This window comes from Scophthalmus maximus, chromosome 16, assembly GCF_022379125.1.
Source record: "Scophthalmus maximus strain ysfricsl-2021 chromosome 16, ASM2237912v1, whole genome shotgun sequence".
Lineage (NCBI taxonomy): Eukaryota > Metazoa > Chordata > Actinopteri > Pleuronectiformes > Scophthalmidae > Scophthalmus > Scophthalmus maximus.
The window spans coordinates 19,759,570-19,787,185 of record NC_061530.1 but is presented as its reverse complement, the minus strand read 5'-3'; the positions used below and the strand labels follow the sequence as shown (position 1 = coordinate 19,787,185).

Here is a 27,616-nt window from a genome sequence, read left to right as displayed (position 1 = left end):
GCTGTTCACTCGTTTCACGACCACTGTGACTTCATAGCATTTATTTTCAAATACACATATACAACAACAAGAATCATCATAAACCAGTTATTGATCAAAATGCACGGTAACGAGAACAATCACATTTTTCCACAACTGTACAGCGTCAGAATGAAAAAGAAAGTGACAAGTTTTTTCACTGCAGTAAAAATGTTTCCAACACGGAGGAGCGAGGAACCCGATAATGCAACAATGTCCTGATAATGAAATAACGGCAAATTATGTCATAGAAATCTCCGCCTTACTCCATCAAAAATGTAATAAAACCTGATAATGTAATAAAATGTCTTAACCCATTATCTAAATCTGTATCAATGTCCCAACTATTTTTTTTACATTGTATCAACAGGAAATTATTACATTATTGGGTTAACCATATTTTAGCAGAATCCAATAATGTAATAATTTCCCAGTAATGTAATAACGGACAATTTGAGCAGCATTTCACTGATAATGTATTAACATTATGAAAGATACATTATTGGTAAGATCATTTTTTACATAATTGGTAACATTACGTTCTCAGGTTTTATTACATTCTGGATTATGTGGACATTTTTTATGACATTATTAGCTTCACCATATTTTTTGCAGAATCCAATGTAATAATTTCACAATATTGTACATTTTGTAATTTTGTCGTAACGCCACCAATAATGTGTTCATGTTGGTTACATTTTGCTGTTACAAATTGGAAAAGTTATATAACGTTCAGGTTTCATTACATTTTGGAGATTTTTAATACATTATTAGGGAAATTATGACATTCGGTTTCTACACGGAGGAAACAGAAGCACAAACTTTCAACCCCCGTTCCTCAACACTCACGTCTTCGCTGCGCTGTGGGACGAATTTGTTCGACTGACGGGGTCGAAAGAAAACAAAGAACCGTGGATTTACTGTAACATGCAGATAATGTTGCGAGCTCAACGTTTTCAATCAATCGTGTCTGTTCCGATAAATTAAAGAAGCTTCTTTGCAACCATAGAGATAAAAACTGTTTTATATCTATGTCAACAATTCATGTAAAACAGAGAGATGGGATCGTACTGTGGGACTGACTCTTCATCACGTGTGTAAACCTCACACACGCACACACACACACACACACACACACACACACACACACACACACACACACACACACACACATCTCACACACTTTTTTCAGTCGGCATATCCTTCCGAATCCAGAAAGCAAATATAAACAGGATGTACAGAGAGACCACTTAGTGAAGGGAGGCCACAAGCAGACGGCTTCGTCTCCATGAGGAGCATGCAAGAAGAAGATGGACTCATTAACGCGAGTCACGAGGGAAATTGATCAACTTTAGGACGTCAGACCGGTTTATTTTCTTTGGGGTTTTTTTTTTACACGTTTTTAATTAATTCAGAAACAGGAAACTGGTCACAAATCACCTGTTAAGATACAAAATAAAAGCCTCAGAAAAAAACAAAACAGAAAACTGTTGAATAACTTCCCTAAAATCTCTTCTAATCTTCCTTTTGGAATTCACCATATGGCCAAAAATATGTGGACATGTCTGTTAACTTATTTCACTCCTGTGTAGTTTTGATTTTTCAAGGTTTGGGCTCCTTGGTTCCAATCATGACAATCTGCAAACGATATTTTCAGAGCAGTTACCAAACTGAGGCATTGAGACTTCAGTGCTAAACCCCAGACTCACCACTAGGGGTCGTCAGATCCTTTTCAAGGGTCAGTGTAAACAGAAGGTGGGAAAACCAAGTTTAGGATCCTTTAGTTTGTTGAAGAAAAAAAAAAAAGTAAATTAGTTGGAGTTCAGTTTTGAAGATTAACTACTTATCTTGAACCACAACAGTTTGCATGATCCTGTTTCTGCATTTATCACCCAACCTCACGCAAATCAACCTCAATCCCTGCAGGCTCCAGAAATCTGATGGAAAGCCTGAAACTGTCCACATAATTGTGGCCACAAAATGAAACTCTTTTTTTTTTTTTTTTACCATGGCCTCAAAGCAATTTAATCACCTAAGATAAACGCAACCAGCTGAGTCTCACATCCTGATGAATCCTGTGTTTCTGTCTGATCTCGTGTCACTTAACTTCAGCGGCGCTCGACAACTCGGCCCCGACATCCATATTCATTCCACACGACCACAGTTTAAAAACAGTCGACTCTCTTCCGACCTCTAAAGCGTAAACGTGTTACTGCTGAGAAAAAAATAACAGAATCTCCTTTTGTACCTGGAAAAGTTCAAATTCAAAACGCACCTTTACCTAAAATCAGCACTAAGAGTCCGTCTACAGAGAACCAGTCCACTTCCTGTTAGTGCCGCTGTACTGTGATTGGCTGCAGTTCACACCTAGAGGGCAGTGACGAGGTGGTCCAATGAACTGAGAGAACGGAGCTAAGATAATTATTGTCACCTGCTTCAGGACAAAAAGTTTTAATTTTGACAGATGTCGTATTGATCATAGATCTGAATTGGCGGAGTTCGCAGAAAAAAGTGGACGGAATCGAACCATCTACAGCAGGATCGTCATGTCAGACGGACAAATGTAAATGCGGCTAATGTAGCAGCCGCTAACTGCCCGTGATGGCGACCAACACATTTTTCGTTTTAACCCATAAACGTTACATTGCAGCTTCATAGACCCCCATTCATTCAGGACCACCTAGCTAGCGCCCCCTGCACAACACACACACGATACAACCCTGTATTAAAAGTTCTCTTCCTGGTATGACTGAGTGGCTAATGTTAGCTAGCGTTATCAAATGACCTCATGACAGTGTTTTAGCTAATGGCTAAATGGCAGTCGTAGCATTTAGCATGATCGCAGCACAGCTAGCCTACTCTGCGAGCGCGTACAGAAGAAGTGTAAACACTGAGATCTCATTACACTTTTTACCAACTCAAGTAAAGTTGATTTCGCTCCTCGGACGTCGAGCGTTCCAGCGCATTCACAACAAAAACATCTCTCATCTCGGCCCCGACATCCGTCCGTCTGCGTCACAACACGTCCACGTTCGTTCCACTCGAGCACCGTTTCAAAACACTAGTCGTCGTTTTTTTATTTCAACCTCTAAAGCGCGAAGGTTTAACTTTGTCAGAGAAGAAACAAACATAAACATTCTTCTTACACGTGGAAAGGTGAAATACACCTTTTAGCAATTAGCAATAGCCCCGGTGTGACCGGTAGCTTATGTTAGCCAATGTTAGCTAATGTTAGCTAATGTTAGCTAATGTTAGCTAATGACTTTGATTCTTCTCGCTTGTGCAACTGTTTTAGCTAAACGCTAAATAGTCTTAGCATTTAGCATCATCTCATGAATGGCGTCCTCAGACGTTACGTAGCCGCGCTTTAAGACGTAGCTAGCTTCCTGTGAGCGGCGGTTTAAATACCGTAATCAACGACCGACTCGTTTCTCGCTTCTGGTTAATTTTGGCCGTGAAAGTTACTCTTTTAACGCATAGAGGTAACGTCGACCTTTTATAATAATAATAATAATAATAATAATAATAAATTTCATTTATAGAGCACTTTCATTGCTAAAAGCAATCTAAAAATGCTAGAAAGAGCTTTAGCACATTTTACGATGAGAGCGGCAACGAAACCAAAAACAAACAAAAAGAGGAACACTGACAGTAGCAGGCACAATACAAATGTTTCTTCATATCAAATACATGTCATAATATCCACAGAGTACGATTATAAAACTGTGCCCCACACAAACCAACGTTTCTACTCTAGCCGTTCTGTTTTTTTCTTGTTTTTTTCGTTCTCTTCGATCTGCGCTACACCTCCGTCACCACCAGGGGCTCGAGCTGCTCGTGACGACACAAAGCAACGACGGCAGCAAGGTCGGAAAGCATTTTCTTTTTTTCTGCTTCGACGCGACATTTTCGCTACTTTTCTTTTAACAACGTTTCTCTTCTCCGTCTCCGTCACCTGTAACTTTTACGAATGCTTTTCCCTCCGTTTTCCTCATAATAAAAAATGATAATAGAAATAAAATCTGCAGGGGGAGGGGGGGGGGGGGGGGGCTCCCATCAAGATTAAAAACATAACTTTTCTAAAGGATTTGATTCAGATTCACCAGGATATGTGTGAAGATAAAACAGATCATTTTGATCTGCTCGGTTGCTTTGACTCTTGAAGGGACGCCGACGAAAGGTGGAAATAAAAAGCGGACAGAGAGAAATCAAACACACGTTGGCCTACTTGTTAATCCAAATCGTTTTTCTCGATGACTCGACTAGTAACAGTTCTCAAAGGTTAGTGAAGGATAAACAGTGATGGGCGGCTAAAAAAGTCCAGTGAAAACAACGAGGAAGGCGTCGCGACTCCTCTACGTGGGCGTGGCCTAGAGGTGGAGAGGGGGCGGGGCCGGGCGCGTTCACAAGCCCTGCTTGGCCAGGGAGGCGGACACCTGGTCGGCCAGCGTGGAGAGCTGCGGGGAGTCGGCCATGTTGATGCTGCCGGAGGAGGACACGGTGCTGAGCTGCTGGGGGGAGTCCTCCAGGGAGACGATCTCGGCGCCGTGGTCGGTGCGCGCCTTGGCCGACTCGCGGAAGGTCAGTTTGTGGCTCTCAATCTGCGAGTCACACCACAGGGGAAGGGAGTCAGACATCGTCTGCTGCAGTGAGCGGATGATTTGAAAGAATACATCTTCTCCAGTGACGGAGACAGAACAGAGCAGACGTCAGCATTTCTACGTTTTTGTGTTAATCCACCGGATTCTGACTTTCTACGTGTCGATGGAGTCGACCGCGGTTCTCGTACTTACTGGAGTCCTCAATCTTTATGAGGGGGTTCGTCAGGGTGGGGGTGTTTGGAGCTGATGGGACAGTCGGAGGTGAATGAGGGGGGGTGACAGCGGGGGAGGGGAGGGAGGGGCCGTCCGAGGCGCTCCCCTCGGCTTCCTTCCCCTTCTCCCTCTGCGGACGACGCCCCCACAGCAAAAACAAAAAAGGGAAAATGGACAAAAGGCACGCAACAGAAGAACAGGTGAGGGCAAATAATAATGCAACACAACGTATGAAGAAACCAAACGAAGGAAAACAGGAGATGATGATGATGACGACAACCGATCGTTTATGAAGAAATTCAAAATTCAAAATGGATCAGCTGGAGAGGACGGAGGGAAAACGATGACGACGAACTCAGAGGAGGAGAGATGAACGAATGGAGGGCGTGTGTGCGTGTGTGTGTGTGTGTGTGTGTGTGCGTGTGTGTGTGTGTGTGCGTGTGTGTGTGAAAACCTTGTTGGGGACTTTCACGTTTCAGTGTTTAAATCTGAGATCAATGTGGAAAGCTCATGAATGCATGACTCTAAAATTCAAAAGCTTTAATTACCGACCAGCTGGAAACAGCAGCTCGTCTTGTTCTACTTGATAATTATATCTGATTCTCTCTCATATTCTTTTATTCTTTTATCATGATGAACAATGTTTCCATCATCACAACGAAGATGAAACTTCTTTACTGCCTTATCGTCACTGTATGTTCCCTTCACCTTTCAGAAGAATATTAAATATTATAACCATAAAACACACTTCTCATTCAGAGGAGGTTTCATCCCTGAGCTTTTGCCTGCAGGCTTCATCAGGCTGCTCATAGCTGCAACAACCTCCACACGGAGCCTGAGAGGCGACGCTCGGGGCAAAAGAAGAAAATCTTCCTGAGCTCACTGTTTTAGTCAAACTGAAACAGAAGTGTGAGTAGAAATGTTTCCGGATGCGTTCGTGGTTTTTCAGTCACGATGACCAGGATGTGTCCGTTTCTGCCGAGGTGTGAAACTTGTTGCTGTCTGTGTTTCACCCACTAAAGAAAAAACCTCACGACTGAAACAATATGTTTTTTCACGAAAGCATCAGACGAGCGACGAGACATTGACTGGTGTGTTTCTTTACCCTCCTCGCTCCTCCTCCAGGGACGTGGCCGATGTTGTCCAGGGAGCCGATCTTGGACTGGACCTTAAACTCCAGCTTCTCATTCTTGATCTCGATGTTTCCACCGCCTGAAGGAAAAAAACGGATTCAAAGCTCCGTCGTCGATAAAGTTCAAGGTTTCAAACGACGACACACTTGAGAGCCACGCGGTCTCGTGCTCCTTTGTGAAAGAGCTTTCACAGTCAGGTTGACCTTTGACCCTCATTACTCCATCAAGGTGTCCCATTAGACATTTAATGATTCCATTAGCATATGAATTTTTGGGTTATGATGAAATATGTGTTTAAGGAAGTTACGGTGACCTACGACCTTTGACCTTTGCCTCCCCAAAACATAACCAGTTTGTCCTCGAGTCACGAGCGAAGGTTTCTGTCGAATTTGAAAGAAATTCCCTCGAACGTGTTCACGAGGCAAAAACATATTTTGTCACCTGATGTGAAATATTGGATTTTTTTTTTGTCAAAGTAAAAATCTGACTCCAAAGTACTTGAAATTATTTCCACCGCTGTCAAACACCTTCAGCAGTGAATCACCAGAAACGGCTCCACCCACTGATGAAGACTCTCGAGCGGCTGAAAGCTCTTCCAAACCTCCAAAGGTTTGACCTTTGAGTATTTTTGATATATATACACACATATATATATATATATATATATATGTGTGTGTGTGTGTAAAATGAGAATGGTGTTCATGAAGATTTAGAGTCACGTGACCCGCCCACCTGGTTTGTGGCGGATGTTGGCTTTCGATCCACACTTGGCGGTGACGGTGCTCAGGTCGATCTTCTTGTGCACAATCTGAACCTGCGGAGACGGGAAGCAGAAAGAGAGAAAAAGAACAGCGTTCACAGTTTGGACCAAACACACGACTAAGATTTCTATTCTCTTCACATGCAGAGTGCAGACGAGCTGATCCTGTTAGTGTCCTAGAGACCACAGAGGGGGAAACACACACATCCACGTCAAACTGGATTAGATATTAAGGTTTAGTATCTGTGAGCTTGAATATGTTTTGATCATATTCGGCCTCAGTCATATTTCTCAGCCATGCAGCTGAAGTGACGTGATGTCATCTCACGCTCGCCCGTCATTGGCCGCCTGTCTCGTAAACACAAAAGCGCTCAGTCTGCGCTGAGGTCACCTCAGTCGTCGGAGAGGCCCGGGACAGAGACTCTTTGTTGCCGTGCGGAGACTCCCTCTCACTCTTTGATCGGACAATTAGTTCACTTTTTATCATGAGGGGGGAATTCAAGTTCTTCATTTGCAACTTGAGGATCAGTTTGAAACACGTCCACGCTCAGGGATTCATGCACGTCGGTTCACAGGTCAAGCACAGACTCACCAGAGGTACCAAGCGTCCATGAGACCATGAGCATCTCACAAAGCTGTTAGCTGCGACACTAGACACATTGTGAGCGCGACGCCGACTGACAGACAAAAGAACACAACACCTCTAAAAACTGTGAAAGGTGGAAATCATTAAAGTGGAAATAGACAACTTTTTGTCACGTTTTGTGCCAATGAGCCTTGTTTCACCTTTTTATTCTCTCGGCCACTTGGTCACGGTGTCAAATTACAACTCAATTTACGGCACAAAGGCACTGAGCGACCGTTGCGTAGCGTTCTCCTGGTATTGATCTCTAGTGATGGAAATGGCAGGCGGCGGAACAGCCCATCCTGCCGTTGACGGAGGAAGTGATAGAAAAAGAGATGAAACAAGAGTGAACCTCTGACGGACTCTGTGGAGAGAGGCGTCTTTACGACAGCGACCAAACAGTCATACCACCTGGAACCACTAGGGGGGCGGAGAACCAAAGTTGTCTGTTGCCTCTTTAACGACCGGTAGTGAAGTAAACCTACAGTTTTCTGGTTGTCAGTACGAAATGCTCATGTCTGTTGATCAGTGTGGAGGTAAACGTGTTAACAGGAGGTGTGAAGAGAGTCAGGAGGACGCGGGTCGGACACAGACGGGAGGTTTTCGTGCACTGGGACGTCCTGCTCCTTTGACAAGATGCATTCGGGAAGAAGCAAGAAGAGGAGGAAGAAGGTTTTTGGCAGCAGCTGCAGACCTGCAGCTTGTAACGAGCCAAGCCCTCCGTTATCTACTCACATTGCCACCACCGGGTACATGTTTTATATTATCTTTGGAGCCACACCGGGACTGCACACTGGTTAAGTCCAACTTCTTCTCAAGAATTTGTACCTGGAAGGTCGATACGTGGAGGGAGGGAGGGGAAAGAAAGACTGTTATACATCCTGGAGCTGCAGCAGCGGAGCTGCCATTGAGGACCGGCGCTGGAGAGGAAATGAGATCATGAGGCTCGAGGGAGTGAGATCTAACCAGGGAACATGGCTGAAGGAGGAGGACAGGGAAGGACTTTTCATTTATTCTTAACAAGTAAGTCATGGTGTGGTGGACGAGGAGATCCGTCAGTTACTCACATTACCACCTCGGGTACATGTGTCGTGGTGTAATCAGCCTTCAGGTCAAGTATTTCAGAGGTTTTCAAACCGTGAGCAGCGACGTTCAATTGATAAAAAAGTTTTCCACCAACAGGGAACTGGTTCTTGAACTCTTTAGGATTTTTTTTAACCGGTCTGTACGAGACTGTTAGGAGCAGGACCAATGGAATGTTAAGAAAAACAAAAGCCTCGCATCGACAACGACAGGCCCACCAATGTGGCCACCGTTCGCATTTTTTAATTTGGAAACCTCTGATGTATTTTGACCTTAAAGAGCAATGGTGCGCTCAGACCAAAAGTGAATCAAATTTTGCGTCATTCACGTCTTTACATTGATTTTGGCAGTTTCCAAATTCAGGGACCGCGTCCTTGAGAGAACGAGGTCTATGCGGTCGACGGACGCCACCCGTCTTCGACGGACGCCACCCGTCTTCGCCGGCCGAGTAGACGGTCTTGGTCTACTGCTGTCGCCTAGCAAACGGAACTGCATTCGCCCACGACTCGAAGGTGCGTCACCAACCACAATGAATCTTGCGATAGGTTGAAACAAAGGATCCAACGGGTGGATCCTCTGTTTCTTGGAACGGAAGGACGCATTAGTCAGCTGCGTTTGAAGGAGCCCCGCCCAGTCGGTCCTCAAATGTAGCCGTACGGAAAATCGGCTTCACGTTTGGTCTGAACACACCATGAGAGACCACTTCCCTTTTCACAGAGAGGAGGTTAATGATCGAGATACTCGAGACTGGTGCCGAGGTCACTCCTTGAGTTACTCACATTGCCGCCACCCGGTGAATGTTTGATATTGCCTTTGGAGCCACACTTAGACTGGACATTACTAAAATCCAACTTCTGATCAAGGATTGTAACCTGGAAAAAGTGCAGAGTCGAGGGGGAAGAGACTTGTTACACCCTGAGTCACTGAGAGCTGCGGCAGCGAGGCTGCAGGTGAAGACTTAGAGCATCAAACTGTGACAATGACTGGTGATGAGAGAAAATAGCATCGAGCAGATGTTCGTGTCACGTCGGCCATTTTGTCCACGTCTGGATTCCTCACCTTGCCTCCGCCGGGCGTGTGCTTTAAGTTGTCCTTAGAGCCACAGCGAGCTTGGACGTTAGTTACGTCAATCTTCTTATCGAGGATCTGGACCTGCCAAGTGCAAGAAGAGACATCGTTTTCTTTGAGACAGTAAAGTAAGACGCGCTGCAGGAATGTGTGACACTACTGGAGGTGTCCCAGTGATTGTATGAGAGTGGCGTTACCTTTCCGCCTCCAGGCTGGTGCTTCATGTTCTCTGTGGAGCCGATCTTGGACCTGACGTTCTTCAGGTCCGGCATCGGTGCGGCGGCGGCCAAGGGAGCCGGCGGGCGGCTCTTCAGCGAGCCTGGGGATTTGGGCGTTGAGCGCACCACCGCGATCTTCTTCACTTTGTTGGCCTCGGCTGCCGACTTGGCAGCGAGTGCTTGGCTGGAGGGCGATTTGGGAGTTCCAGGGCTGCTCTGTCCACTCATGGCATCTTAAGCAATCGAAGAAGCAACGGGTCAAAGGTTTTAAACACGGCCGACGGTCATGGAAGACAGAACTATTATAATGAAATAATAAAACCATCAAATTAGAATAATCAAAATGAACTAGTTGCTATCTTTGCTAAAAGCAGACAGGTTTGATCCAGGTAAGACCGGACCAGGCAGTGGCCAAGCGAGGCTGAATTTCTAATCTCCAATGATTCTTCTTTTACCTTTTGCATTTTTTGGAGTGGGCGGTTTCTTGGCACTAGCTGCATCACAGAAAATATGGCACATCATAAGTAAATCTTTAAATCTTACTCCTTATAAAATCATATAAATGGAAATCAAAATAACCAAATGTCAAATGTCAAATCTTTGCTCCGTACCTGGTTGAGCTGCAGTTCTTGCCGCGGTCTTCACTCCTGGGGTCTGAGATTTAGCACCACCCTGGAAATTGAGACCATGGAGGTCAGAGGAACCACACAAATCCAGTTCTACTCTGGTCGAGCCAAAGCGGCGAACGGACGTGGTTTTGGTTAAACAGCCTCTCGAACGAGATTCAATCAGCGAAGGATTCACACAAACTGATCATCCAGACTTATTCTGAAGTAAAACCTGGGCTCAGGTCTAAACTCTACGCTGCATTCAGACCTGTACTTACTCCGGCCGGCCGCGGCCCTGTGCCGCTGGCTTTAATGGGGATGGAACTGTGGCCGTTTCGGGCGGATGCGTGCGTTTTGTTGCCCGTGGCGACTACGGACGCTCTTTTAAGGGGCGATGTTGGTTCGGTCTTTTTCATGAAAGAGGGGAAATGAAATGGAAGAACAAAAAAAATTGTACAGACAACGATCATAAAACAAGGGGAATGATTTCACAAATGAAAAAATGATGGAAACTCATGAAATGGATCAAAAATGTTAAAGGATCGTTCTGGTTTATTACAACTTTGGTCTTATTTTGGTAACTTTCTGCCCAACGCTCGACTCTGGACTCACCAAAATAAAAGCTTAGTCCTGGAAACTGGGGACAAAGACTCATCTATGGGAATTGTTCACCATTTTGGGAAAGAATGATAATATTCTTATATCTTAGCATCTTAGCATTTCTTAGCATTAGGACTGAAAACAGTCTTGTTGCCTTTGGACACAGCCAGGCTAGCTTCCTGCTTCCTGTCTTTATGCTAAGCTAAGCTAACCGCCTACTGGCTGTAGCTCCATAATGTAGTTACACTGTACAGTGACGAGAGTGGCGTCAACTTTCTCATGTAACTGTCAGCGGGAGAGTCAAATAAATATATTTCCTTGAAGGTTAAGAAGAAACCCAATCTTCACTGTTGGTACGAGGCAGAATATGAACAGCGTTTTCTCCTGTCTCCTCTGTCCGGCAGGAGAAACGCTACAAGTGAGCGGGACGTGTTGATCGTGGACGGTAAAATGTTGTTTTTTTTACCATTGACATCTGTTTTCTCATTCATTCATCGTCTACCGCTTTATCCATTTAAGGGTCGCGGGGGGTCACTGGAGCCAATCCCAGCTAACATTGGGTGAGAGGCGGGGTACACCCTGGACAGGTCGCCAGCCTATCACAGGGCCACATACAGAGACAGACAACCATTCACTCTCACATTCACACCTACGGTCAATTTAGAGTCTCCAATGAACCTGACCCCAGTCTGCATGTCTTTGGACTGTGGGAGGAAGCTGGAGAACCCGGAGAGAACCCACGCATACACGGGGAGAACGTGCAAACTCCACACAGAAAGGCCCTGGTTGAACCGGGATTCGAACCCAGAACCTTCTTGCTGTGAGGCGAAGGTGCTAACCACTACACCACCGACATCTGTTTTCTTTTCAAAATAATTATTAAAATGTTTCTTGTCTATTCTTTTTGAGCAAAATGAGAAACAAAAGCACAAAAATAAGACCCAAGTTGGAATAAATAAGTGAGATCCTCTAAATGTCTAGTGATGAAAGAAATCAACGGAGACACAAACCTTCTCCGTGGAGCCGTTATCCATCTTAGCTTGAGCTGCAGCAAAGAGAGAAAAGCAAATATTGATATATATTCTTTGAATGTGTCATACTTTGTGCTTCCTAATGTCCATTTACATTCACATGACAGAAAAGAAAATGGCGTGAACTTGGTGATGGAGGGTGTTGCAGCATGCAGCGAGACACATGATGCACGTGGAAATGAAGAAAGTGTGTGTGTGTGTGTGGGGGGGGGGGGGGGGGGGGGGGCTGCATAACCAGCAGAGTGAGCAGAGATGGAGAGACGAAACGAAAAGCTAAACGTGGGGAGGGAGGACAACAGGCTGCTCCTCGGGTCAAAGTCACCGTCCAGAGAAACAAGTCAGAGGGAGAGTGCTGCATAACAGACGTAGAAGCTGCGTCGTAAATCAAACAAGTGGAAGGATTCAACGCGAGAGGACTTTGCTCTGAACAGACCTTTGGCAATAGGGACCGGCACCATAGACTTTCTGGCCGGGGAGCCTTGTGCGGCTGCTTTCTGGAGCTCGGCGGCACCGGCGGCCTGAGCCACATCGCCTCTCTCCTCTGAGTCACTAGAAATGTCGGGCTGCGAACGGCCGGCCCTGTGCGGCGGTGAGTCACCGCTGCCGCTGTCAGCTGCAACGCCAGATGGCATTTGGGTTAAAAGGCGACCGTTCTCCGAAACGCTCCCGCCGCCGTTGGCCGGGGGAAGATCTCCTGAAGGAGAATCAGAGATATTCCACTGTGCCAGACTTCGGGGCTCAGGGGCCTGCGGCGCTCCTGGAGGGACACTTTGGGTTCCGGGCTGGAGAGCTGTCGGTCCGTCTTTGATCTGCTCGGGGACGAGCTCCTCGCCTGGATTCACCCACAGGCTTCGGTCTCCGATGGACGTGAGGTCTTCCAAAGCCGCGCTCCGGACCAGAGCCGTCGCGGACAGACTGTTAATCTCAGTCAGGCACTCGGAGGCGTCCAGGCTGATCGCCCTGTGAGCGTCCACAGCCCCGGGCCACTCTGGGCTCCCCCTGGTGGCCGGCGCGTCCCCGCTGACCTCCGACCTGCAGCCGAGGTCTTCGGAGGCCCACAGAGAATCACTCAGCCTCTTCCCACTCTCTCCCGCCGCCTTGTTCCCCGGGTCCACGACGTCCACGTCCTCGCCAGCAGGCTGCGATCCGTCGCCCGCACACACAGACCCATCGTGGACTCCAGTAGCGGGCGTTGCTATTATTTATTTATTTTTTCATTAAAAAGCAGATGACATTGATGATGACATTCACAGCACTCGTTTGTCGTCTCCCCCATTGAAACAAAAAATTAAAAAGTGATGTTCATTAAGGTAAAAAAAAGACCAAAGAACTCGTCACTAACCGGAAAGGAAACGGATCTGTGAAAGGTGATTGATGGTTTGTAAAGAAGACATGAAACATAAAGTGAAATGAACAGTGAAGCATCACACTGGGGTGACGGACAACGGATGGTTCATTCCAGTGAACGTGATGAACGACAGACGACCGAAATGTGCAATTTTCATATTAAAACATGATAAAAACGTCAAGTCTTTCTGATTTATTCTCCCCAAAGGACGTCAACGTCATGCCACTTTGACAGTGTTCAATGATAATGAATTAACAATTGCTACATTTTTTTAAAAAGCATTTTGGCAAATGATCATTTAAATCTTTTCTTAAAAATCCCTTTTGAACTTATGTTTTCTTTTTCTTTTAAACTCCTGGTATTTGTTGAAATATATAAAATATAAGTAAGAAAATGTGAAATAATTTAAAGTATTTTTTTTCAAATGTAACCACAAAGACAGAAGAAGGAAATAAAATAGCAAATACGAAAAATGGTTATTATACTTTATTACATTTTAATTTAAATTAAAATCTAATTAAAAATTGTTTTTAAAGATGGATCTGATAACAGATTAAACTCTATAAAAGTGTATGATTATTAGTGATGTTCACTCCAGACTCTGTCTACGGTTTACGGAACAAACTATCAGAACTGCTCTGCGTTCTGTCGACCTGGAGGTTTAAGTGTGTTCATATCGATCGCCTGCGTTAAAGAAATAAATACATAAAGTGTGAGTGCGATCAATGAAACACAGAGCGTCCTACTGTACCTGTTGAAGCTGCTCCTGCTGCTGCCGATGGAACATGAGGAGACAGATAAAGACACGAGAGACGATCAGTAATGAGTTCCTGTCGCTCGTGAACGATTAATACTCTCACTCGCTGCAAAAGAGAAAATCAATACCAAGCCCACGAACAGCGCTGGAAGCACAAAGCAAATAACGGATCATCGGACAAAACGTGGGGATGAATATGCAAAGGCACCGAGCGACGAGGTCCTGTAACAATCTTTATGTTTAGATGAAATATATATATATATATATTTCTAAATGAGAACTTATCTGCCTCTGGAGAGAATTTACAAACTCACTTGTTTTATTTCAAACATGATGCCAAACCAAAAAGAAGAATGAGATTCATTTTCACAGTCAGGACCCACCGGCGCCGCCGGGCGCTCGGGGTGAAGCCACAGTCGGACATTTTGGAAAATACGCTGGTGCACTTTCTTTTTGACGAGAAGATGGACGTCACTCACACGCCCGCGAGTTCAATGTAACGCCGCAGTTAGCAGCTGGTTAGCTTAGCATAAAGACAAGGAACCAGGGGGATGCAGCTAATTCAGCTAGCATTGGCTAAAGCTCACAAATTAAATCCACAACTTTTTAAAATGCTTATTTTTTTCAGCTTTAGGAAGTTACTGCAAAGGAGAAAATAGTCTTGTGCCAAACATGAATCCTGATAAACTCTTCATTTGACCGATTTGCTGCCTTTCAGTTTTATTTTTGAATGTCCGAGAGGTTTGGACTGTTTGATATCGGCGTTCTTGTTCAACCAATGAGTTTGGTAAATGATCAACAGATCAGTGGATGACGCCCACTTGGTTTGACTCACGTAGAGATGGAAAATAAGACGTGATGATTTAATCATCACTTGTCTGAACCGAGATCAGTTCCTAAACTCGCAGGAGAACAGGGAACTGTTGAATCCAATTATAATCCTCTGATAAACATCTGGTGTTCTGAGATATCGCAGCCATTCATTGTTTTCTGATGCTGAGCCGTGCTAGCAGTTTCCCCTTCTTTCCTGTGTCCAATGCTAAGCTAAGCTAAGCTAAGCTAAGCTAACCAGCTGCAGAAGCTTCACGTCTGCTCTTCAGACGCGATCGAGTGGCGTCCATCTTCTCTCCTCTCGACGAGGAAGCAGGCATTTTTTTTTTACATATTTTCCAAAAACGAAGCTGGAAAAAAAATTAAAAAATAAAGAAAACCAAAGAAGCAACAAGCAGCTGAGAGCGAGAGACGTTATACCGAGCTGCGCCTCGTCGCCACACGAGGGACCGGACGCCGCTTCAGCTCCGCCGGCCTCCGCACACGTCTCCGCTGCAGGACAAAATGGCCGTCAGTCACGTGATCTGCTCATTCATTCAGATCCACGTTACGATGCACGATTCTTTTTTATAAGAGCTTCTTATTAAAAGTGATGAATACGATTTCTCTCGTACGAACGTCTTCAAACTCTTTTCTTATTTGACTGGACCCCGGCTCTGATTAATAACCTCCCAGGAGGAGATCCGTCCTGCTCCTCATCCGCTCTAAGACTCATTCATTATGGTTTTATTTTGCTCTTTTCTCATCCGTTACATTTCATTCTCATACTTCTGCCCGAGCGCTTCGCGACCGTCAAACTGCTTTAGGTCGTTTCCTCTTTTTTTGCCTTCAACTCTTCTCCGTGTTTGAAAGGTGCTTCACGAAGAAAGTTTATTATTACTGATACTTCAAATGCACGAGCAAGATTACACATGACTTATAATGGGCTGATGAAATAAGAAAGGGGGAACAGTTACAGCCTAAATCTCACCCCCTCTCCTCCTCCTCCTCCTCTTCTTCTTCTTCCTCCTCCTCCTCTTCCTCCTCTTCCTTTTCCTCCTCCTCTTCCCCCTCTTCCTCCTCTTCTTCTTCTTCTTCCTCCTCCTCCTCTTCCTCCTCTTCCTTTTCCCCCTCCCCCTCCTCCTCCTCCCCCTCCTCCTCCTCTTCCTCCTCCTCCTTCCCCTCCTCTTCCTCCTCCCCCTCTTCTTCCTCCTCCTCCTCCCCCTCCTCTTCCTCCTCCTCCTCCTCTTCCTCCTCCCCCTCCTCTTCCTCCTCTTCCTCCTCCTTTGACACGTTGACTCAGGTAAATCTGCCGCTGACCCTCGTTGTTTGCTGCGAACGCTGACTTGTGGTATTTCTCACATTCCCCACTGTTGAACACATCGAGCAGCTTCCCTCCCTCCTTCCATCCTTCCATCCTTCCATCCTTCCCTCCTTCCTTCCCTCCCTCCTCCGTCAGGACGTGATTCGCTGCCATCGTGCGCCCTTGGCAACGGCCCAATGCCACTGAAGTAAACCATCTTCAGAACCACACCCACAAAGCACAGACGTTCCACACTCGATTGAACTGACCGTGACCTCACAGCTAACCTCCAAACTACAAACACTACCACTAGCCACGGGTTCTACTCGTCTACGGACCGATGAGATACTCACTTGGCGCTTGGCAGTCGGCAACCGCGGCGTTCCGCTCGGCGGCCGGACCCGACTCCGAGCGGCGCTTCCTGTTTGCGTACGAGAGGATGGAGCACGGGAACGGGGAGAACGACTGCACTAGTGAGGGCTGCAAACTGGGGAAGGCTAGGCTACGCACTAATAGGCCATATGGTTGATTGGGATCCAAAAAAAAGAAAAGCGGAACAAACTGTCATGACTGTAATAATCCATCCAACAAATCTCAGACGAGCAGGAAGCTTCACTCAAATATCAAATCGCCTCCGTCGTCAAATCTCCTGCTGAACAACTTTTTTCTGTGCCGCGTTAAAAAGCCCGATTGTCCCTGAAGAACAAGCGTCTCTGGACGGAGACGGCGTCCGACCCCGACGTCTGGACCACAGAGCACAGTGCAGCTGCAGTCGGAGCCAGTCGAGCATCTCATGTGTCGTTATGTAAAGAGATTAAAAGGAAGCACAGTAGAAGAAGACCGGGTCTCGGCCCCCGACTCTCTACAGACTGTGAGCAACTTTAAATGCTTCTCTTCTCTGAGATCATTTCAGAATATGTCCTGGGATTGAAGCAGCGGCGGACTCGGGGCGAGTTGAAAGGTTTACCCACGAATCAGCTGGGGCGAGAAACCCAGAAGGTCAGAGTGACTCGACGATCTGTGCGACGACGCGACCGGAGGATAAACGCCTACGACGCCACCGGCGAGCGTCTGTCCGCCAGTTCCTAGAGTCTGACCTTTCATCTTGGCGTCCCCGGGGCCGCGGTGTCCCGCCTGGACGCCGTTCTCCTGGTGCTGCTGCTCGCCGAGGCTCATGCTGGCCACGGAGGAGCTCACGGCGTCTCCGGGGCCGTAGCTGTTGGAGCCGTTGTTCACGTAGTCCATTGCCGGTCGCAGGTCGGGCTGCGGGGGGAGAGGTCAAGAAAGAAACCAGCGATCAGGACGCGTCACATCGGCCCGAAGGTCGCAAACGCCGGGGTTCAAAGATCTCACACACAGTGAGGTCGAACGTCGTGGACACGCTCCTCGTCTTCCGGTGCGAACACACACTCTCACACACACACACACACACCGGGTCTGTCACAGCGAAATGTAAACAGACACTGTGTCTGTGAAAAGCGGTTATTAATACATCCTGACGTGGGGCTTCGCCGCTTCGTGTTACAGGCTCACAGATTATAAAAATAGTCCGTCCCGCCCGTGTGCTCGCCGGCCGCACTGGGACGAGCTGCAGCCCCCGAACGACCGGCGGGACGCCTCTGAGCCCGCTCGGCGCCGGAGGTCCCATGTATTTTGCGCTCGCGTTACGTGTTTCTGCACAAGGAGGAGTCGCGGAAGACGCAAACTCTGACGCCTACTCTCTCGTTGGCGTCCTGCAACAGTTTTACAATTGATTTCAAGATTTATTATTGACGCCTCAGTTTTTGTTTGTTAGTTTGCAGGATGATGCAAAAACTACCCAACCGATTTCCACGAGGGGGGGGGGGGGGGGGGGGGGGGGTTGGGATCAGGGTTCGGCCTTTTGGATACACATGCTGTCGTAGCCTGTTCTGGACTCGGCGCCCAAGAATATTCCCGATCTTCTGACGCCACAGTCCCTGCTGAGGACCGGGGGGGGGGGGGGGGGGGGGCTCCTGTCAGGGACCCAACTCTTTGAAACAACCTCCCTGAGGATCCGTCTGGCTCCTCATCCTCTTTTTAAATCCCACACTCTCATAAGTCGGCTTTCACAGAACTCAGCGTCTGAACTCGTCTTGAACTTTAAAACTTTTTGACCTTTTATTGTACCAGGCTTTTTGGGGGTTTGTTTTACCCTGGCTCTGATTTTACTGACAGTTTAATAAATCTAGGAAGTTTTATTTCATGATATTTTACCATTTTCCCGCCTGGAACATTTTTCTTCTTGTATTTCTGTTTGATCTTTAAACTGCTTCACATTGTTTCCTATTTCTTGCCTTCGATTCTTCATGTTGAAGGTGCCAACATAGATAAAGTATAAAGTATAATATAGATTATTATTATTATTATTATTCTTTCACACTATCTAAGAAATAAACATGAGCAGTCCTGACACGCTCCCTCAACAGACGAGCTGTGAATCGAGGATTACATGTCAGATTAACGTCCGGTTACATCAGCAGTTTTCAGATTGAATCATACACACACACGCACACACACACACACACACACACACACACACAGACAGACAGACACACACGCACACACACACACAGACACACAGACACACACACACACACACAGACACAGACACACACACACACACACACACACACACACACACACACAGACACACACACACACACACACACACACAGACACAGACACACACACACACACACACAGACAGACACACACGCACACACACACACACACAGACACACACAGACACACACACACACACACACACACACAGACACAGACACACACAGACAGACACGCACACACACACACAGACACACAGACACACACAGACACACACACACACACACAGACACAGACACACACACACACACAGACACAGACACAGACACACACACACACAGACACACACACACAGACACAGACACAGACACACACACACACACACACACACACACAGACACAGACACAGACACACACACACAGACAAACACAGACAGACACACACACACAGACACGCACACACACACACACGCACACACACACACACACACACACACACAGACACACACAGACACAGACACACACACACACACACACAGACAGACACACACACACACGGAGCTTATGTCATAATCAGTCTCAGAATCCAAACTGCTCTTTCCGTGTCTGGATGCAGATGCAGCTTCTGATTTTCTTCATCCTCACAGATCAGAGTTCTTCTTCCACCACTCGTCTCTGTAGGTTTTTTTCCCACCAGCTGCTGCGACGCCACTCGAATCGCTTCGTCTCTTTACAGGCGGCGATGCCTAAACTGTTGCCGTGGTAACTCCGCCCTGTAAATCCTGCCTCCGACGCCGCTCCGGGCTCAGCTATGTGACCTTCCCCCTGCGCGGCCTCGTATCTCCCGACCTTGGAGGTTTAAACAAACGCTCCACACTCGGCACAGACGTCACGAACGGGACGAACGTGGAGGAAACACTTCAGAAGGTCAACGACAGAGAGAGAGAGACGTTTCCTCAAAGAAGAAGAAGAAGAAGGAAAAGAAAAATGTATTTTCATTATTGTGGACAGCCTCCTGTGAGGCTGAAATATCATCTGAGCTCCATCGTTTGTTGTTGGCATGTTCCTTACACACACACACACACACACACACACACACACACACACACGTGGATTAATCCGCCGCATAAAATAGTCCCCAACACCAAATTCACTAATGTTTCCTAAAAACGACAGCTCCCAGCTTCGTTAGGAAAAGTAATATTTTAAAGATTAAACTTTGTGAGCAGAGTTCACGTGAGCCAACCGTTGGGTCTTCGGTCGCCAGATGAGAAGCGGTCGTTAGCAGCAGATTATTATCTAATTCCAGATTTCTGTAACGCGACTCACGGCGACGACCTGCGGCGCGTCGCGGATCTCCTCCCGGCTCGTCGACATGTTCGTGGCGGCACCTTGCGCCATTTCTGCGGCTCGGACGCAGGAACACGACGTCCCCATTGTGAATCTCAACGCTGCTCAGAAAACTATTGAAACTATTCTCGACGCAGGCAGACGGTCGTCAGTCAGCACAACATCACGTCTGTCGGCTGAGCAAGATGCGAGCGGCGATTCAGGCCTTGTTGGGTTTTTGTTGACAGCAAGAAAAATAAAGAATGAAAACCAGTTCTATCCTTAAAAAAAGAAAAAACTGGACAGCATTTAATTATTATTTGTTTTTTAAACTGGGGGGGGGTCACAATATCTTATAAATGGTAGAGTGACCTTTGTGCGTCCCCCATAGAAATTGTGATGAATGGCGAACGCTCAGCGCTCGCACACAGCTCCGGGACAAACGTCCCATTGTGGCATCACACATGACGGAGTCCAGACAAGAAGAGAGAGAGAGAGAGAGAGAGAGAGAGAGAGAGAGAGAGAGAGAGAGAGAGAGAGAGATCCGGGACTCGGGCCGTTGGAGAGCAAACAAACTGGAGGCCGATAATGAAACGTTAGATTGTATCTCGGTTATGACACAGGAGTCGGTTCGATGTTGACTCAAACTTAAGAGCTCCTCCTCCTCCTCCTCCTCTTCTTCTTCTTCTTTTCATCAACGCCTCATAGTGTTGAGGGGAGCCGGGGGCCGGAGCCTCTTCACCAAACACTCCCCACAGATCTCACCTGCTGCAGAAGAGGGGACGTGACAGCAGCTTGTGGAGGAGCGAGCAGGCGGACGAGGCCCGTCGCTCTCAGGGCCGTGTGAAAATGAGATGTTGGCACAAGGCAGAGGAGGGGGGGGGGGGGGGGACGACATTCAGACAGAGCAAGACATGCAGCCTCAAACTGTCTGTCTGGTTTTATCTTAACTGTAAAGTGTGGAGCCCCAAAACAGAGCAAAATATGGAAGAGGACTTTTGAGACAAAGAAAAGAAAGAAAGAGAAAGAAAAAGAGAGAAATCCTCAAATTTCAGTTGATATTTGGACATTTTCACTTCACAGATGATTAAAATCATGAATCCATTATTGGAAATCCAATAAATGATCTACGGATCAAACTACAGCATGAAAGAATATGAACATAATCATTGGCTTGCAGCCAGATATTAATCAATACATCTACTAATGGTAGCAGCTGTAATTCAAACCTCAGAAATACGAATAGAGACGTCGTCATTGATCCACGTCTCGTTGTGTTGGAACAAAACCAGAAGACGATTATCAAACTAAACGAAACAAAAGGTGAAATCCTCACATTTCAAAAAGGATTTCAAATATTAATCTGCTGAGAAAAATGTTTGAAATGTGAAAATCTGCTGCTTTTCCGTGTTTCACATCATCGACCGCTCGCTGCAGCCACACATGAAACAGAGGAGCAGCAGGAAGCGTGTTTTTATTCTGGAGAAATGATAAATGAAAAATTGCCGATTCATTCTGTGTGAATTGATTCAGTTTCGTCGTTTCAGTGCAGAAACAGGTCAAATAAAATATAAAATAATAAACCGCCCTGCGTCGGTCTGATGCTCATTGCTCAGCTGAGAGACGAGGATGCTGCTCTCATGCTCGACTGCCTCTGCATCTCTGACCTACTTTACCATCTCCCTCTCTCTCTCTCTCCATCTCTCTCCATCTCCGTCTCCCTCTCTCTCCCTCTCTCCATCTCTCTCCATCTCCGTCTCCCTCTCTCTCTCTCTCTCCATCTCTCTCCATCTCCGTCTCCCTCTCTCTCTCTCTCCCTCTCTCCATCTCCCTCTCCCTCTCTCTCTCCCTCTCTCTCCCTCTCTCTCCCTCTCTCCATCTCCCTCTCCCTCTCTCCATCTCCCTCTCTCTCTCTCTCTCTCCCTCTCTCTCCCTCTCTCCATCTCCCTCTCCCTCTCTCTCCATCTCCGTCTCCCTCTCTCTCCATCTCTCTCTCTCTCTCTCTCCATCTCCCTCTCTCTCCCTCTCTCTCCCTCTCTCTCCATCTCTCTCTCTCTCTCTCTCCATCTCCCTCTCTCTCTCTCTCTCTCCCTCTCTCTCCCTCTCTCTCCCTCTCCCTCTCTCCATCTCCCTCTCCCTCTCTCTCCATCTCCCTCTCTCTCCATCTCTCTCTCCCTCTCTCCATCTCTCTCCATCTCCCTCTCTCTCCCTCTCTCTCTCTCCCTCTCTCTCCCTCTCTCTCTCTCTCCCTCTCTCTCCCTCTCTCTCCCTCTCCCTCTCTCTCCATCTCTCTCCCTCTCTCTCCCTCTCTCTCTCTCTCCATCTCTCTCTCTCTCCCTCTCTCTCCATCTCTCTCTCTCTCCCTCTCTCTCCCTCTCTCTCTCTCTCTCCCTCTCTCTCCATCTCTCTCCCTCTCTCTCCCTCTCTCTCTCTCTCCATCTCTCTCTCTCTCCCTCTCTCTCCATCTCCCTCTCTCTCTCTCCCTCTCTCTCCATCTCTCTCTCTCTCTCTCCCTCTCCCTCTCCATCTCTCTCCATCTCTCCATCTCTCTCTCTCTCCCTCTCTCTCCCTCTCTCTCCCTCTCCATCTCCCTCTCTCTCTCTCCGTCTCCATCTCTCTGTCCTCATCCTCCGGCGGCCTCAGACCGACTCCCCCTCCGTGATGTGGGGCTCGGCGCTGCAGCGCAGGAGCTGGAGGTGGAGCCGGTCTCCATCTTGCCCTCGTGCAGGAGGGGGAACATCTCGCGGCGGCCGAACACACACGTTCAGGGACCGGAACATTTTTTTCCATCTTTGTTTTCCTACGTCCAGGATGTTCACCGCCGCCGCCACACCCTGCTACCTCTACCACACACACACACACACACACACACACACACGTTCGTCCTCTCTGCTCAGAGAAGCTGCCGACACGGAATATGACTAAATATCTGAGCGTCACGTGATCGACGCTTGACTCTCAGCTCCGGTTTGCGGACGAGGGAAAGACAAACAGCAGTGGGGTTCTTTTCTTCTTCTGGTGTTTTCACAGTGCAGCTGCTGCATGTTGCAATATGTACACAAGATCCAGGGCAACACACACACACACACACACACACACACACACACACACACACACTTGGACTCCTGGTGTAATGAGCCAGAGTCCTCCATCAGCATGGGGCCAATTAACCGGCTACAAGAATGCTGTTCAAAGCCCAGCGAGGCGTTTTCTTCCCCTTCTCCTCCGTGACGAGGGGACGCCATCGCTTCTTTTCTGGGGTTTTTGGCAGAAATTACGAGCGTCTCGTGTCCGTCATGTCTTTTTGTCTCAACGTAAAAAAAAACACAGAAACACGTGGGGAAGAGAAACGTTATATTCTGCCACAGTATAATAATAATTATGAACTTTAAGTTTGACTTTACGCGACAAACTTACGTCCTGTCGTCATCCCTGTATACTTGACTCTGATTGGTCTGTAGACGGGCGTGTGCGTCTGATGTCGGGGTGTTTCTTTACAGTTCTTCTTCTTCTATGACAGCTAGCTGCCTCAACTTCCTGTAATTAGTCCGAAAGTCCGAACCATCCCCCCAAAAACTGTTTTCACACAGCTAACGGACCCAATCATGTTTCAGTTTGATCGGCGACAGAAAAAACCTTTCTCCCAACGCTCCTCAAACGCCTCGTCACTCGTCCCACCGATACTTCCTCAACATGGTGACATCACCATATCACGGACGTTTACATAAAACACGTCTAGCGCCTATAGTCTGACACGCCCCCCCCCGAACAAAGGCGGGTACAGCGAGGGAACTTCCTACACGCACTGGATGCGATCGACCAATCACAACAGAGTGGAGGAGCCAGCTGAGCCAATCAGAGCACACTGGGCTTCATCGGAGGGAGGGGCCTTAAAGAGACAGAGGCTGTGAAACTGAACATCAGAGCATGGAAACATTTTTTAAAGCTGCAATGTGTAATATTAAGAAGAACTTGTTCACATATTGTCCATAACTCTGTGTTCATATATAAGTTAAATATAGTTCCATGAGGTGGACCGACCTCCGTGTGAGTCTCCATGTTTCTACGTTGTGTTGAATACGGTTGTTGAACTAAACGTCCAGAATACGTCGCGTTCACGTTGAATTTTCAGACGCTGCCGGAAACAGGAAATGGAATCGGCGGCGCGCCGCCATAAAATGTCCCCTGTCGGTCGCTCGGTTGGTTGCGGTTTGCGACTTTGCCACCAGATGCCGCCAGAAAATTACAAAAATCACACACTGGGGCTTTAATGCAATAACCCCAATTAAAAATTATGAACCTGAATATGAGCAGAACAGAAGAGCGTTGAGGCGACAAACTTGCCCCAGGTTTATGAAAACAGTCTCAAAATGACTCTCATTACTTTCTGCAGAACACACACACACACGCACACGCACACGCACACGAAGGAACGAGGGCGCGCAGGAGAACCCACGCGGGGATGGAGAGAGGCGGGACCGAGCCGAGCACCAGAGAGAGAGAGAAGCGGATTCCGGTGAGTCCGGTCCACCGGTCCGCAGGTTGACCGTCATCACCGGCTCTGACGCGCGAGCGGCGCATTAAGCCCCAAATGGTTTCATTTGCTTTGCACAGTGAAGAAGGTTCGAGAGCCAAAAGACGGTTCGAGAGCCAAAAGACGGTTCGAGAGCCAAAAGACGGTTCGAGAGCCAAAAGACGGTTCGAGAGCCTCCTTCAACCGTGCGCCCGCGGGGCGGATTAACCGAGGAGCGCATGTGTCAGATAAGCGGCCTGGTTCACCGCTCGGGCGGCAGCGGCAGACGCGGCAGCGGCAGACGCGGCGGAGGAGCGGCGCTGCGTGCGGACGCGTCCCGCTGGTGCTCACATGAAAAAATGGGCTTGGCATTTGCGCCGCATCGTTCCCATTCCTCACATCTCCTCCATCATTGTCATCATCATCATCATCTGCTCCCAGAATAATGTCAGAATCATGAAACCCCCGCGGAGAGCAACACAACAGCTCTCTCCCTCTCTTTATGTTTTTCATGGTGGAGAATAAAGGAGCATTGACAGAAACACTGGAGGCCTCAGAAAGATCCAGAAGAACTGGACACAACGACACACACACACACACACACACACAGACGACACAAAGAAACGATCACATCGCGCTGCTGCTGCTGCTGTTGTTGTTGTTGTTGTTGTTCCGGCCGAGATCCTCTAATAATGAGATTATAAATATTCCGAAGGGATTAGTCTCGTTACGACAGCATCCGAGCGGCTGGAGGAGGAGGGGAGAACAACCGGAGCTGCTCCTGGAGGAGGAGGATGGAGACATTTTTCATCCTTTTTTTTTTTCTTTTTTTTTTGCAGAGACACTGCGATGTTGGCGAGGAGGCGACGACGACATGATGAAGATGAAGATGGAGCCACAGTGGATGAAAAAAAAAACACCCTGCTTCAGGAGAAGCTGCAGCGCGGATCAATCCGTGGATATTCCATCTCCATGAAGCCGCGCACCGAGGCCCGACCTCTCCCACCTCGACACATTCACATCCACACCAGACCGAATACCGATGGACCGCCGAGGACGCGCTGTGCGGCCGCTCGGGCTCCGGCTCGTGTCGGCGTCTCTTGCACCGAGCGGTCGGATGTGGACGGAATAAAGAAACGAAAAGAAAAGGGAGGACATGTCGAGTCTTTTCTTACCTGAGTGCAGACGACGGGTGTGTTGTCTCTGTCAGCGACGGTCGGTTCACCGGGCGCACGCAGCGTCTGGTCGCAGTGGCGGCGGCAGGCCGGTGGGGGGCGCTGCGGAGCGGAGAGGAGCCGAGGAGAGGAGGAGGGGATGAGAGGATGAGAGGAGAGGAGGAGAGGATGAGAGGAGGAGAGGAGAGGAGGGGAGAGGAGAGGAGGAGAGGAGGAGGGGAGGAGAGGAGAGGATGAGAGGAGAGGAGGAGAGAGGCGGAGAGGAGGAGAGAGGAGAGGAGAGGAGAGAGGAGAGGAGGAGGGGATGAGAGGATGAGAGGAGAGGATGAGAGGAGAGAGGAGAGGATGAGAGGAGAGGAGGAGAGGATGAGGGGAGAGGAGGAGAGGATGAGGGGAGAGGAGGAGAGGATGAGAGGAGGAGAGGAGACGAGGAGAGGAGAGGAGACGAGGAGAGGAGGAGCGGATGAGAGGAGAGGAGGGGAGAGGAGAGGAGAGGAGACGAGGAGAGGAGGGGAGAGGAGAGGTTGAGAGGAGAGGAGTAGAGGAGAGGAGAGGAGAGGAGAGGTGGCGAGGTGGGCTTCATGGTGCTGCAACACACACACACACACACACACACACACACACACACTACTACATCTACTTCATGTTGTGTTGTGGCAGAAAGTATGTGGACACCCTCCCCTTTGGTCCAGTGAACCAGTGGTGGAAGTACCTTTACTCAAGTATGAGTAAAAGTACCAGTTTAGAAAATAAAATAAAATGAAAATATCTGTAATATTTTGATATCGTAATCTGTAAATCTATACTTTATTTAATATAACGGCTGTTTGTCGTCAGGGTTACGCAAAAACCGTAGAACAGATTTCCACGAAACGGTGTCGGGATGAGGGCGGGTCAAGAAAGAAGCTTTTGACATCTTGGTCTGGATCTGGAATTATTTTAATCAATTTCTTTAACGTTGTGAGATAGTTTGTTTTATTTTTTCTTTATAAAAATAAATCATATATGGTGGAGTGATATCTGTGAGTTAGTGAGATTCGGTGCAGTTGATTGGATGTAAGGACTGTTGGGTGATGTGGCCTTTGTAGTTTTCATCATCTTTTGATCTGAAAATTGTTTTTCTGAACAATCAATTCATCTTTCATCACACTCTTCCTCTCATTCAGCTCCTGCAGTTCACAGTCTGACCACACGAGGGTGAAGGAAGAAGGATCCACAATGAACTCCCTCGTCCCTGGTCCCTGGTCCCTGGTGCCAGGTCCCTGGTCCCTCGTCCCTGTTCCCAGGTCCCTGGGCCCTGGTCCCTCATCCCTGGGCCCTGGTCCCTGGTGCCAGGTCCCTGGTCCCTCGTCCCTGTTCCCAGGTCCCTGGGCCCTGGTCCCTCATCCCTGGGCCCTGGTCCTTCCACAGAACGAATCCAAATCTTCTTCTTCTGCAGCAGCAGCTGGTGAACTGGGCTCGTCTCCAAAAGCTCAAGACTAGAAGAGAGAGAGCGACACAAAGAGTCTCGTCTTGCCAACACATCAGAACAAATCTGACTTTTCAGTAATTCCACTGCTGTTATGTTTTTTTCCGCAGCTGAATAGTTTGTCGACTCGGTGTCAGAGTTGGCACCCGGTCAGTGTGTGTGTGTGTGTGTGTGTGTGTGTGTGTGTGTGATGGTGGGAGGCCACGGAGACACACAAGGGTTCACTGTTCGGTTCCTCCAGGCCTCAGAGACTGGACCACACTGATCTGTGACTGTCGCCCCTCGCACATTTCTGCATGAAATAATAAAGTTACCACTTTTAATAACCTCAGTGAGATGGAAAAACTCTCTCACACACACACACACACACAC

At 47.8% G+C, this 27,616-nt stretch overlaps 1 protein-coding gene and 1 long non-coding RNA gene across 29 annotated transcripts; one reads left to right on the top strand and one right to left on the bottom strand.

The window, feature by feature from the left end:
- Positions 1–24: 24 nt before the first annotated feature.
- Positions 25–25,935, bottom strand: mapta (microtubule-associated protein tau a). Of its 28 annotated transcripts, XM_047327415.1 has the most exons (16): positions 25,777–25,935; positions 17,274–17,439; positions 15,315–15,386; positions 14,058–14,078; positions 11,938–11,972; positions 10,606–10,734; positions 10,331–10,391; positions 10,175–10,213; positions 9,699–9,952; positions 9,493–9,585; positions 9,213–9,305; positions 8,086–8,178; positions 6,698–6,779; positions 5,938–6,044; positions 4,812–4,962; positions 4,483–4,619 (listed from the first exon to the last, which is right to left on the bottom strand). In XM_047327415.1, the coding sequence occupies exons 2-16, from the start codon at positions 17,419–17,421 to the stop codon at positions 4,615–4,617; spliced, it is 1,383 nt and encodes a 460-aa protein (XP_047183371.1). In that variant the 5' UTR covers positions 17,422–17,439; positions 25,777–25,935; the 3' UTR covers positions 4,483–4,614. The 28 variants fall into 28 exon arrangements, with proteins under 28 accessions (XP_035469268.2, XP_047183368.1, XP_047183367.1 ...); XM_035613375.2 differs by lacking the exon at positions 4,812–4,962 and having other exon boundaries at positions 25–4,619; XM_047327412.1 differs by lacking the exon at positions 4,812–4,962 and having other exon boundaries at positions 25–4,619; positions 11,938–11,966.
- On the top strand, positions 24,895–27,570 carry LOC118287810. Its single transcript, XR_004785728.2, has 2 exons — positions 24,895–25,793; positions 26,943–27,570. It is a non-coding gene; the product is annotated as an uncharacterized LOC118287810 (long non-coding RNA).
- Positions 27,571–27,616: the final 46 nt, after the last annotated feature.